This window comes from Pteropus medius, unplaced genomic scaffold (assembly GCF_902729225.1).
Source record: "Pteropus medius unplaced genomic scaffold, Ma_sr-lr_union100, whole genome shotgun sequence".
NCBI classification, from domain to species: domain Eukaryota; kingdom Metazoa; phylum Chordata; class Mammalia; order Chiroptera; family Pteropodidae; genus Pteropus; species Pteropus medius.
Window position 1 is genome coordinate 5,567,015 of NW_024355990.1, and position 12,533 is coordinate 5,579,547.

Below are 12,533 nucleotides of genomic sequence, written 5' to 3' on the forward strand. Positions count from 1 at the left end.
GTTAGTTGCCATAGCCTGTGGAAATCGAGGCAGTGTTGGGATGCAATCTTGGAACACTTCCTTGCCAAGGGCCTAGGAGCCCAGCCTGTGCTGGGCATGCCACATGTGGGAGGATCTTTGTTTCAGGCTCAGTGAGCCTTTTGTCTCTGCTTCAGATGTGTGCATCACATGGCACCTGGCCAACTGCCCTGCCACCAGGACAATGCTGTGCCTGTCCTGAGGGGAGCAGGGGATGGATGTGTGTAGGTGAACAGCCCTGCCACTGAGCAGGGAGACAGCTGGGGCCATGGATCTTGATCTAAGCTCTTTCCCATCTGTTTGCCTGTTTTCCTTGGTGACTCCCATAGCGAGGGTTTGGAGTCCTCCCGGGAGGATAACTGGTGCACGGAAGTGAGGCAATTTCTTAACATCATGCAGGACAGCAAGTGGCAGAACCAGGATTTAACCCCCGTCAGGCCTGAGACCTAACCTGCCACTCACGCTGGGATGTGGGCCTTTATGGCCGCCTCAGACGCCACCCCAGGGACCATATCTATCTATCCCACTGCCTCTGGCAGAAACCCAGCTCTTCTCTTTAGATGTGATTTTAGACTGGTCTTTCAGTTCCAAGGTCTCCTTTCCCGTTTCGGGATGTTCCCTCTTCCTTGGAATGCCTGGCCCACTTTGCTAGGCTACCATCTGCTCATCTGTTCTCAGCTTGAAAGTTCTGGTCTGAGCCCTTGGTCTAATTTGTCCCTTTACCTCATCCGTCTCACTGCACCCCGCCCTGTTCCAAACTCCTTTATCAGGAACACGGGAGTGTCCTAGAATTAAAAAAGCCAACCCTTATGACTACCCCTGCAGCAAGGAACACGCCATGGGGGACACAAAAGCACCACGTCCCCAGGCTGGCTGGCTTTGCTTGCAGCTATTACCAGAAGGCTAATCAACTCCTTTTAACTATCATTTTCTTTACCAGGGAGCGCATTTTACCTAAGGGACTTTTAAATCTCCCGAGTGCATACTGGCTTACTTCCACAAACATCTGGCTCTTCTACCTATTTTCAAACTTAGGCTAAAAAAAAAAAAAGCATAGTTTTATTTGTCCACGGCCCAAGATGAGGGACGCAGGAGGTCGCAACCGGGACCTCCATCCCATTCCCAGCAGAAGCCACCACCCAGTAACACTTCCCTGCCCGTCCTCAAAGACAAAAGACACTTTTAAGATTTTTAAAAATTTTAATGCAGTTCAGATCAGCATGTCTGGTTCATTTCAGCTCCTTCACTGCCAAACCTAGGAGAAGTAAGATATAAAAGCGAGTCACCCAGAAGATATATTTTGAGTTACTGTTGCCTGTCTGGATTTTGTGCTTAAGTCCAATAGGGCTCACAAAGCTCAAAAACAAAGCCTACCAGGGAGGTTTTGCTTAAAATATTAAGTTAGTGTTTGATAGAACGAAAAACCCTCCCAAAGCCCTTCTTTCAGCCTTTAGAGAGTTCCCACTTAGTTCTCACAAAGCTGAGCATTTTCGTTGCTGACAGGTGCCCACTTTGTGGCCCCGGGCAGCTTCCTCCCCGGCTCTCCCCGCACCTACCACCGGGATGGGCCCTTTGGTGAGCCTATGCTCAAGGTCTATTCTATTCAATCAGTGGTCCAACCTGCAAAAATGGGGAGCATCGAAACCAGTCCCCGCCTAGTGGGAATGAAGCGAGTTACACACAGAAGCGTCACCTTACTATTCTGCACTGGAAAAGCAGAGAAGGGTGGGCTCACTTCCTTGGGCCCGGGGAAGGGTGTCTGCCGCAGGCCGTGCTCACCACCCCCTGCACTGCTGCCAGCAGGAGCTGATGCTCAGACCGCAAAGTGGACTTTACTCAATTTGGGGACAACGCAAGAAACAAGATGGTGACACATACACCTCCCAAATTCTTGGCTCGCCCTCCCCCGCCACCTGGGGTTTCCACGTCACTCACCGGGGGGCAGGGACTGCTTCAGTTTCTCGGCCTTCTCTTTGTCTGTGATGACCAAGGTGTAAAGGTATCTGCTGCACCGAACTTTAAACTTCACGTTATCCTTATTTTTCTTGATCTTGACAGCTACCAAAGAGACCAGAATCCGTAATTTAATTGTATCACAGAAAAGATATGACACAGTTCACCTGCTTTACACTTACGGAGAAAGTGGCACTTCTGACTGCAACCACTGACAGCCGCACCTGCCTCCCTGTACTGCCCCCTCGACACGGAAAACAAGACCCCCCCTAGGATCTTAGTACTTAACAACCGCGCCAGAAACCTACACCTCCCTTATATTAACATGCAAGAGTCTGGGGCTTAACTGATTTGTTTGTATTTAAGGTACATGGTATGGGTACACTGAACACATCCTAGAACATTCTGTATGCATCTTATGTTTTTAAAAAGGAATGGAAATAGTTCATAAAATAAGGAGACGGGACATCTGCTGGGATGGAGAACTTTCCCACACTCCTACAAATCAGTCTTCTGCATACGAGATGACAAGTGTCTCCTAAAACATCTATGGAACCCATTTTCTGGGTTCAGGATCGCAGCTCAGACAATCGAGGTCCCCAGGCGCACCTCAAATTCAACAGTGCGGGGTGTGAAATTCTGCAACCATCTGGTTATGGACGAGTGTCAGGGCACTGCCATCTGCTTCTCCGTAAGCTGGTCATTTCGTGCATCTACCAACCCTCTCATTCCAACTTTTTAAAAAACAGCTGGACCTGACCCCCTGCCGCCCCGAACTTGTCATTGTAAAAGCACTGGAGTGTCAATTGAGAATCAGGTCACTAAGGAGCGACCGTGGGTTCCAGGGCTCAACCCGAGTACCTGACCAGACACACACGCGCTTAGCACCTCACGGCAGCAGCACGAAGTGCCGTGTACTCACAGCCTGCGGCTCCGTGCAGGACCCGTTACGGGACGAGGCGGGACACAGGAAGTGGCACGGGAGCTCCGAGCCTGCGCGAGGCACTGGCCGCCTTGCTCACGTTTTAATAAACCCAGAAACCCGAATATTCATTCAAGCCAACCTATTCTGCCATCTTAACATTCCTCTTAAAGCTAAGCACGCTGCACGGTCCCCGGCAGCTGCTGTGCAGCTACAAACTAAGACGAACGCTTGTAAGGTATGTGGAGCTCTTGGAAAATGTTCACTCAACACTATCATGTTGTGCACTAATTCCACTTAGGGGTATAAGGCCCAAGAACTGAAAGCAGGGACCAGAAGTACGGGTACCCCCACGTCCACAGCAACACCATTCACGATGGCCAAAGAGTGGGATCTACTCGAACGCCCATCGACAGATGACTGGATAATCAAAACGCGGTCTGTCCGTACGCTACAGCACGGATGGACGCTGAGGGCATTACGCTAAACGAACAAGCCAGTCACAAAAGAACTAATATTCTATGATTTCACTTATGAGGCTCCTAGAATTGTCGAATCGATAAAGAAAAGTACAAGGCTGGTTGCCAGGGGCTGGAGGGAGAGAACGGGGAGTTACTGCTTACAGTCACAGAGTTTCAGTTTTGCAAGATCGAGTTCTGGAGATGCAATGTGAATGCATTTAATACCAGCGAACTGTATGCTTAAAACGGTAAACTCTGTTGTGTGCATTTTAGAATTGAAAACAAAATTATTAACGCTTGCTCAACATCCTATTATGTCCAGGGCACCATGACCCCACCCTAGGACACTAAAACTGGGCTCCCAAATAATTAAAGTGCAATGAACTGAATATAATGCCATCTCTTCAATGTACTGAGGTCTCTAACGGATCATCTGATGTGAGCCTTGCACCAATCCCATGAGACAGATACTGTCACCACCCACTGTCAACACAAGGAATCGGTAGTGTCATGTTTAACTTGCTGACAGCTCCCTACTGATAGACCTGAGATTTGAACCAGGCAGTGACCCCAAATTCCCTGGTTTTAACTAAAACCAACGTGAAGCTCTCCTATTTATAGCATGACAGCACATCGACACAAGCATGCTGTCACCTGAGGTCCCCACAACCATCAGAGAGGGCAGACAGTCCCATCAGATGCTATTTGTTCCTAAAGGTGGTCACCATTTCATACAGCACCAGAGGATCAACGACAACAGTCTGTTTCAGGTAACAGGGACACAAATATAACCTTTCCTGTCCCCATGAACCAACCAAGAGGCCCTCCCTATACACCATTCTGTCATTGACACAGAGCATGAGACTGATACACAGGGTCAGACTGATACATTAACGTGGGCTGACACAGTGTCTCAGCCCACGTTAATGTATCAGTCTGACCCTGCTCACTTCACAAATGACCTGATGTTCTCTTTAGGACAAAAGTGAGTGCGAACGGACACGTTAAGGAGTATCTGATGTAGCAGAAGATGACGGAGTTAAATGTATTCAAGATTTCTCTTGTACCAAGCACAAGTTCCCAATCCTCCTCCAACTGGAAGAAAGGGATAACAGAATTCCTTCTCACAACTGATATTAAAAATGAGAATGCGTGGGCACCAGGGGCCAGCACATATCAATCAAAAGCTTGTGGTTTTACGTTTTGATGAAATGACTCAGTAAATAAAGGTCATTGTGAGTAGGGTCTGTTCTCAGGCCACTACAGGTCCAGAACTGAACTCACAGCACTAACTCGGTTTATGGGACACGCGGTTTCAGACTTTCACCCAGTAAGGGCTTCTGTTCAGAGCGGCAAACCAAAACCACAATGAAACAAAAATGATCTCAAGGCGGGTTTTTAAAATGTTCACGTTTAGCTAAAGAAGCTGACATATTGGCCAACCACGTTTTTTCTCGTGGGAAATATAACATCACTGCTCCCAGACCGCCAGGCACATGCTGGAACAGCCTCCCGTTTCCTGACACTGCGCTCCCGCAGCAGCACGGGCGCGGGGCCCGCTCCACGCAAACGCGGTCGTTATCACGCATCTGCGCCCTCGCAGCGGTCACTTACATTTGGCATCTTTTCGTCTGGCCGTGAGCAGGAAGTCCTTGATCTCCTCAATTTTGCGAGGCTACAAGACAAAAGAAGCGAGGAATAAACTGCAGACATTTTCGGGCGACAGTCAAGCCCACCGGGCCCCGGAGACCCTCTCGAAAGCGCCTTCGCCCCGCGCCTCCCCGGGCAGGGGTCGTACTCACCATGGCTATGAGGGCGGAGGGCGCGCGCCGGTACCTGCGGGGAAGACAAACGTCAGCGTCGACAGGGCGCGCGGGGACCAGCGGCGAGCCCCGCTTCCCCTCCTCTCTCCCCCCCGAAATGCGGGCCCCATCGCACTCCTTCCTCCTTCCCCACACGCTCGACCCAGCTCGGGGGTCCGCAGATTCCACCCGGCCGTGGATTACCTCGGATTACCCCTCTATTCCCTGCATCCCGCCCCAGAGACACTCACAGCAAGCGACAAGAAGCCAGGAGGATGAAAAAGAATGAGACTTCCGTTTCCGGACAGTTAAACCCTCCCCCGGAAAAAGCTGGGTACGGTGTCTGCAAAGGGTCAAGAACGATGTAGGCGTTTGCCCTTTTCAAAGCAGCACTTCTGCCCCCTTTTGGCCTAGATTAGTACTGCAGCTCCACCAACGTGATGGGCAAGCCTCCCTCCTCCCTTTTTCTAACTCTCCGTCCTCCCCTCCCCCGCCCACCGCCCCAACCCCCTCGGCGTTGCTAGGTTTTATTTCAGATCTAATTTGAAGACTTAAGACATACCTACTACTTTCATTAAACCTGTGCATTGCGCATCTACTCAGAGTTTTCTCATTTAAATGAAGGAAGCTTCCTATGTATATTTTGGAACCTCTTTCTGGGGGTTCCTCACATTTCCTTCTGGTCTCTTTTTTGATGGATATCTAATCTGTCATGAGCGGGACCCTCTTTTCCATTTAGGGGAGATTTTCCACCTGCCACTTCCAATTCCTATGAGAACTGGTGCCCAATAAGAGCAAGTTAATACTTCCAGCACTGACATTTATCAAACACTTAGGTCCGGCAGCCGCTGCGCTAAGCACTTTACCCACAGGGCCTCTGTGACCCCCAGGGGCATTTGTGGCTCTTGAGTCTTACCCATGAGGAGAATGAAGGCTTATCAGAACTGGGAGAGGAGAAATCAGGACTTGAACCCCGGTCGCTCAGATCCCAAGCCCAGGCTCTCGATTACTTCGCCAGGCTGTGCACCAAACCCACCCAGCTGGCTGCTCCGGGAGGGCAGTGTTTCCTCTGCCCCTCTGGTTCCTCCCCGCCTCCATCCCACGCCTGATGCTATTTTCTCGGCCTGCATCTACTCTCAGCTCTTATATAACATCTCTTCAGGCGGGCTCTGGGAAACCTGTAGTTATCGATTTTATTTTTATCCCCCACTTTTAGTTTATTTTTAACATCTCTACAAATGTCTGCATTTTATTATGTCTGTTTTCTCCAAATTTAATAACTGCACAACAGAATGTAATTGCCTTGTGCATATTGTTACATCTGAAAAGACTATTTTACCATGAACTTGACTTTGAACTCACTCTTCTCGTTGGGCATCTTCCTAGGGGTGCTGGGGACAGAGGGAAGAATAAACCAACGGGGGATCACGTACTCCCCTGATTGTGCCAGAGAGCCTTTTAAAAGAAGCCATCTGTAACTACAGATGCATCTAGGTGTTAATGGTGGGAAAGTTAGTTGGTAAGAGCTTCCTCTTAGATTGTCTGAAGGTCGGGGTGCAGCCCAGAAATCAGGAGTGCCTCAGTCTTGACCTGAGAAGGATGTTCCCAAATCTCTTAGCCCGACTTTGCCAGCCTCTCCTCTGGGCTGATGCCTTTCTGATCTTTTCTACTCCACTGCTCTACTATAGGCAATCAACCTTTCGGTCCAGCCAGCGGGCCTCTTGACGCCCTGGCCACTTCCCGAATCCAGGCACGTGCTCGTGATGTCCCGTAGTCTGCTGCTGAGTCCTGCTCACCTTCCAGAGCTCAGGTCCCACCTCTCCTTCAGGTAGGACCCTCCAACTCCTGTCACTTGTCACTCACGTTTCACACGCACACCCCTCTCGATAGACTATGCCGCTGTGTTAATCTTTTTATACCTTTGTACTGACTTTCCTTTGAAGGCAAGAGTAGAGTGCCATATTGTGCTGATAACTCTCGAAACGCTGCACATACACATGCACAATAGGTGCTCAGTGCTGACACCTTAGGATTCTCAAGCTGGATGCAGTATCTGAGATTGCTCACTATATGAAGGGTAGATGGATTGATGAGGGATGAGCGGGGGGTAGATGGAGAAAGAGAGGGAGAGATGGAGAGTTAATCTGGACAAAGCATGCCTGGCACATAGTAGGACCACAAAAATATTTGTTGAGTGAATGCCTGGTGTCTCTCCTTACTGCAGGACCTACAAGATACGGACAGGGGACAGCGGGAGGGGCTGCATCTCCCTTTTGGCAGTGATCCCAGAGAGACAGATGTTCACTCTTCTGCATTGTGTAATAAGAGAACATAGATGTGTAGAAACAAACACAAAGGCAAATTTGTTCAAGTACCAAAGGCTTTCTCCAGCTCCCCAAGGGGGACAGATAGTAAAATAAACGGCGGCTATCCAAAAGCGAAGCGAGGAGCCTGGAGGGAACGCCTCCCACATTTCAGGGGAAGACGAATCCCAGAGGTCATGGTGTGGCAGGGACTGCCGGCAACCACCGGGCCAAAGCCCCCGCCTGGAGTGAAACAGCTGTGCCTCTGACAGTGGAGCCCGGGATGCTGCATTTGACAGAAGCGGCCCGGTGATGCTGATGCACACAGACAAGGTGGAAAGCTCTAAAAAGGGGCCCAGGGCGGACGCTACGAGATGAAGACCCAGGACCTGACAGCAGGCATGGCATTGTCCAGTTTGCCTGTTACAGGTCACTCTGTCTGTGAAGCGTGGGCGATGGGTTGGAATGTCCGAGGCTGGTGGCTGTGGGAATAGTGAGGGCTACTGTCTTTGTCCAAGGGCCGGGTGGGGTTTCAACCAGGGGGGACAGCGGTGTGGTCCGAGAGCTGGAGATGGACGGAGGGCGTGTCTAGAGCTGTGGGAAGAATCCAGTCCTCTCGCCTCCCTCCTGCTACCTGCTGAGCTCAGGGTTGTCCTGGGATGGGCCCCCCAGCAGGTGAGGCACATGGCCTCCTCCTCCCGCAGCAGGCATCGCCCTGGCACCCCTGAAGGTGAACTGGTTTAGAGTTCTCGTCAGTTTTCAGGGCACCAGGACTGGCCAACAACGGGCACCCGACCTCACGGGGCGACGTGAGGAAGACCTCCCCAGCCTCCACGTTTTCTCTCTTTCCATTCATTCCATTCATTTAGTTAATGTGTAATGGGAGCTGGGGGGCAGGGGTGGAGGAGTGGCACCCAGACTTGCCCCCGCCCCACTTTCCGCTGCTCTGTGGGTCTGCCCCGGGTCCCGCATGGGCCCACTGCCGGCGTCGCACAGTAGCTTGTGGCCCGTGGTAGCCTCGCCTCCTTCATTTACTTGCTTCTGAAGCGAGGTGTGTGGGGCTCTCTTTCCTCACAGGGCTGCTGTGAAGCCTCAACGGGATAATTTAAAAAACCAAAGTCAGTGCCATCTGACCTGGTTCCTCTGGGACTTCTGGAAATACAGCCCCTGTCCTGGGTGTGGTGTCCCACAGTGACCACACGGGGGCGCCCAGGCTGTGACTGGACATGGAAAGCAACCAGCCCCTTGCTGCCTTGAATTCTAAAATCTTAGGCTTAGAGTACTTATATAAATTAGAGGTAATATTTGTATAGCATTTCATACCTGACGGGGTGCTTTTATATCTACCATCTCATTTAATCTCCAAGAGGCCCCCAAGAGGCCCACGCCTTTGGCTGCCGGCAGGGCTGGCCTTTAGTCATCTCGGAAGAGAGCCGCTTATTAAACCTTGAGGGTTTTCAGCGGGAGAGAGTCTGGAGTCTCTCCTGCTGAACTCAGCAGCCTGGGTAAAGGATAGGGAGGGGGGAAGAAGGCAGGGTGTGGGCATTGGGGCTGCTGCTTTTTTGGGGAATCCAAGGATGGTGAAGCTAAAGAGAGGCAGGTTACCCACCTCCTCCAGCCCTCACGGGGTCTGAGAGAACCTCAGGTGCACCCCCGAGGGGCACACACAGCTGCTGAGCTAAAAGCCACAACGTGTGACAAGTCAGACTAGAGCAGGGTTTCTCAAACTGGGCGCTACTGACCTCGGACCAGACCATTCTGGGTTGGGGCCGGGGCTGTTCCGAACATCGTAGGATGCTAACAATTGTGACAAACCCATCTCTAGACATTGCCAAATGCCCCCTGGGGGTCAAACCACTTCTTGTTGAGAGGCACTAGACTAGAAGGACAAAACCTAGAGAAGATTTTTATTATATTGGGTGTCTGTGCCTGTGGCCAGGTGACACCTGGGCGCAGGCTATTGGCTTTGCACCCCAGGCCACCTCTCAATTTTGTGCCTAGCCCTTTCTCTGGAATGCTCAAAGTGTCCCCTTGTGTTGCTTCCGCTTGGAGCTCTGGCTGGCTGGCGAGGTGGGGTGTGGGCAGGTAGCCACCGGATGCCCTGAACTTGGAACAGGATTGTCCTGTCCACGGGTTCCAGCAGGAGGCCTGGGGGCGGGAGGGAGTGGAGTGAGGTGGAGGGGTGGAAGGAGGGAGGGGAAGAGGGAAGTGCCCCACCCGCTAAGGGGCAGAAGGGGCCCTGGAGGAGAGCAAATGCCCACCTGCCCGAAGAGCTCGCTGACCGATTAAATGGATTCAGCCCATTTTTAGCAAGCTCCCTCTGCGGGCCAGGCTGGGTGCTGGGTGATCTCTGCCACAAGAACACCCTCTCACACCTGCGTGTGGCTCTGGCTTTGCGTCAGGCCCCGGCGAAGCGGGTGGAGACACAGAGGTAGGACCCCGGCGTCTGTGTCTCTGTGTCCCTCTGAAGGAACTCTCAGCGGAGCCGGGGAGGCAGTGACAAGGCAGGGCCATATGTGCAGTAAGCACTTCTCACTGTGGGAAGAGATGGGGGCTGTTGGGGACAGATCCAGGATGGGGATTAGGGTGGGCCTGGGGGAATCCTTCAAGAGGACGTAACAGTGAGGCTGATTCACAAGGGGGAGAACTCACCTAACACACAGAGCAGCCCGCCCGAACGTGCAAACCCTCGCAGCGAATATGTTCCGGGGGGGCCGGAATACAGAAGCAATCCGACTGGATAGCATCAGTCCAGGAGGTCTTCCTGGAGGAGGCACTGTGATAGGGCAGGAAGTAAACTGTTCCTGGGGACAGCCAGTCTTGGGGTCAAATTCTGTGTCTGGCTGGGAGAGCTTGAAGGAATCTTCTGGCATTTCCGAGCCGCAGTCCCTGTTGAGTGGGGACACTAATCCCTCCTCCCAAGCCTCCTGGGTCAGTGTGCCAAGCGTGTGTAGCCTGCACAACTATCTGCGGCTGCTCCGCTTTTGAGAAACTAAGAGATATGAGGAGTGGAGAGTGCTCAGCCCGGCGGCTGGCTCTGTGACTGTTGATGACTACGAGTCCGAGGCGAGAGTGGCCAATGGATTTGGAGAACCGCCACCTGGAGAAGGGGAGGTGGGCTGGAGTGGCAGGTGTCCCCCTTCCCCAGAGCTCAGTGACATAGGCAGAGGGGACCCGCGGAGAGCCCGCCTAGTCTTCTCCGGCAGGGGCACGGTCAGTGTTGACAGACGTCACGCCTCCTCGAGTCCCCTGCTTCCCTCCATGGACCCTGTCACCTTATGAACTGCTGCCATGGTGTCAAACCTGCTACAGATTAGACGGTGTCCACCAGCAGTGAGGAACATCATGACGGGACAGACAGAGGAGAATCTGTCTTTTGAAGGGACAAGCACAGCCCTCCTCTATATCGATGTGTGCCAGGGTGAGGGGACATTCAGAGTGAGAAAGGAAAAGGGCACAGTCCCTCAAAGTAAGGAAGAGGGGCCAGCCTATCAGCTTGTATATATCTTGCATTATGCAGCGGAGGAGAGAAAATCAATAGAGCTGTCAGCGGCTTAATGCATTCAGTGCCGCAGACGCCCTCATCTCAGGATGCTCCAGACGGATGCTTCAAATTAAAAAACAGGGGAGGGGGAGAGGGGCTGAAGAGGGCGGGGGATAAACACCCTGACAGACCAGAGGAAAGGAAGGAACACGACTGATGCTCTGGGAAAATTAAAGTCCATAAATCATGAGGCTCAGTGAGCATCCTGGGTGTGACTGACAGGAGATCCTGATTGGCAGGAGTGGTGTCCCGGGAGGAAGGGGAGAGTGTGTGCCGGCCCCTTGTGTTAACGGTGTGAATGCTGGCTGGGGGTGTGAGGTCTTGAACGGGGTGGGGGTGGGGGTGAGGGGGGATGGAGGAGCAGGATGAAATGAAAGATAGCCTCATAACCTGGGTGTGTGTGTGTGTGTGTGTGTGTGTGTGTGTGTGTGTGTGTGTGCGGTGGGGACTGTGCTTTGCTTCCTCCCGTGAAGCTCTGGCCTCTGGAGGTCCCTGAGTCCCCCCGCCGGTCTCTCATCATCACAGGGAAGCCTTCCGGCCTGGACCCAGCCTCCTCCAGCGGGGCCCTGCCTGCCTCTCCTGTCTGTCTCTGTCTGTCTATCTGCTCCTCCCTGTTTCTCCATGTCCGTGAGTCTGTGTCCCGCCCGCTGGGTGCCGGCTTTCCCCATCAACCTCAGAGACTCTTGCCTTTCGCCCCCTTATCAGTGGCCTGGCTGTAGATGGTGACTCCTGCGGGGGAGGCTGAGGGCTCCACGTGTCCTTCCCAGTGCTGGTCATCCGGTATGGAGACCCCAGGAAGGGCAAGAGTGCAGGCGGGTAAAGGGCCTGCCATCCTGCCCTCCCCGCATAGGTGGGCCAGCAGAGCCAGCTCCTCGCTGGGGTACGGGGGGCAGGACAGTGCTGGTTCCAGGAGCCGTTTCCCACCAACACCGTCCCAACTACCCCGGGGACCCTTCCGGGTCCTGACAAGCAAAACGAGATTGGGCGACTGGTTTAATAAAGGTGAATTAATTGGGTGAATGATTTAATAAAGGGATTGTTGTGAAGGTGTGGGCAGGTGCATGAAACTGGGAGAGAGAATTGCCACCGAGTCTGAGGGTGGGAAGGGTGTCACTCGATCCAGATGGCCAGGGCTGTGTGGAGGGCAGGCCGCCTGACTGAGACCTTCAGCCAAAGGACCCACCCACCCGTGGCACCACTCAGGGAGAGAGCGGGGTGGGAATGCCGACCTCGAGCTCACTGGCTTTCCGCCCTCCCTTCCTCTTTCTCTCCCTCCCTCCGATCTCCTGCCAGGGCAGCCCACTGGCTGAACCCAACAGGTTCACGATGGTCACCCTTGGGGGCACAAAGCAAGGCAGAGGTGTGGACCTAGAGACAACGGAAGATGTCCTGTCCATCCGCTCCTCCACACAGTGGGTCCACTTCCACCCTGGGGTGGCCTTATGACCTAATGTGGCCACGTCACTGTCTGTCTCCTTTATGGTTCCAAGGCAGAGAAGTCCCCCAGGGCTCAGCTGGCTCTCTTCTGTC

The 12,533-nt window shown here is 52.9% G+C and overlaps 1 protein-coding gene across 2 annotated transcripts; it reads right to left on the minus strand.

Moving 5' to 3' along the window:
* Positions 1–1,198: 1,198 nt before the first annotated feature.
* RPL38 (ribosomal protein L38) lies at positions 1,199–5,522 on the minus strand. 2 transcript variants are annotated; one of them, XM_039859298.1, is made up of 5 exons: positions 5,408–5,522; positions 5,157–5,190; positions 4,969–5,029; positions 1,954–2,076; positions 1,199–1,273 (listed from the first exon to the last, which is right to left on the minus strand). In XM_039859298.1, the coding sequence occupies exons 2-5, from the start codon at positions 5,157–5,159 to the stop codon at positions 1,248–1,250; spliced, it is 213 nt and encodes a 70-aa protein (XP_039715232.1). In that variant the 5' UTR covers positions 5,160–5,190; positions 5,408–5,522; the 3' UTR covers positions 1,199–1,247. The 2 variants fall into 2 exon arrangements, with proteins under 2 accessions (XP_039715232.1, XP_039715233.1); XM_039859299.1 differs by having other exon boundaries at positions 5,361–5,450.
* Between the last annotated feature and the right edge of the window lie 7,011 nt (positions 5,523–12,533).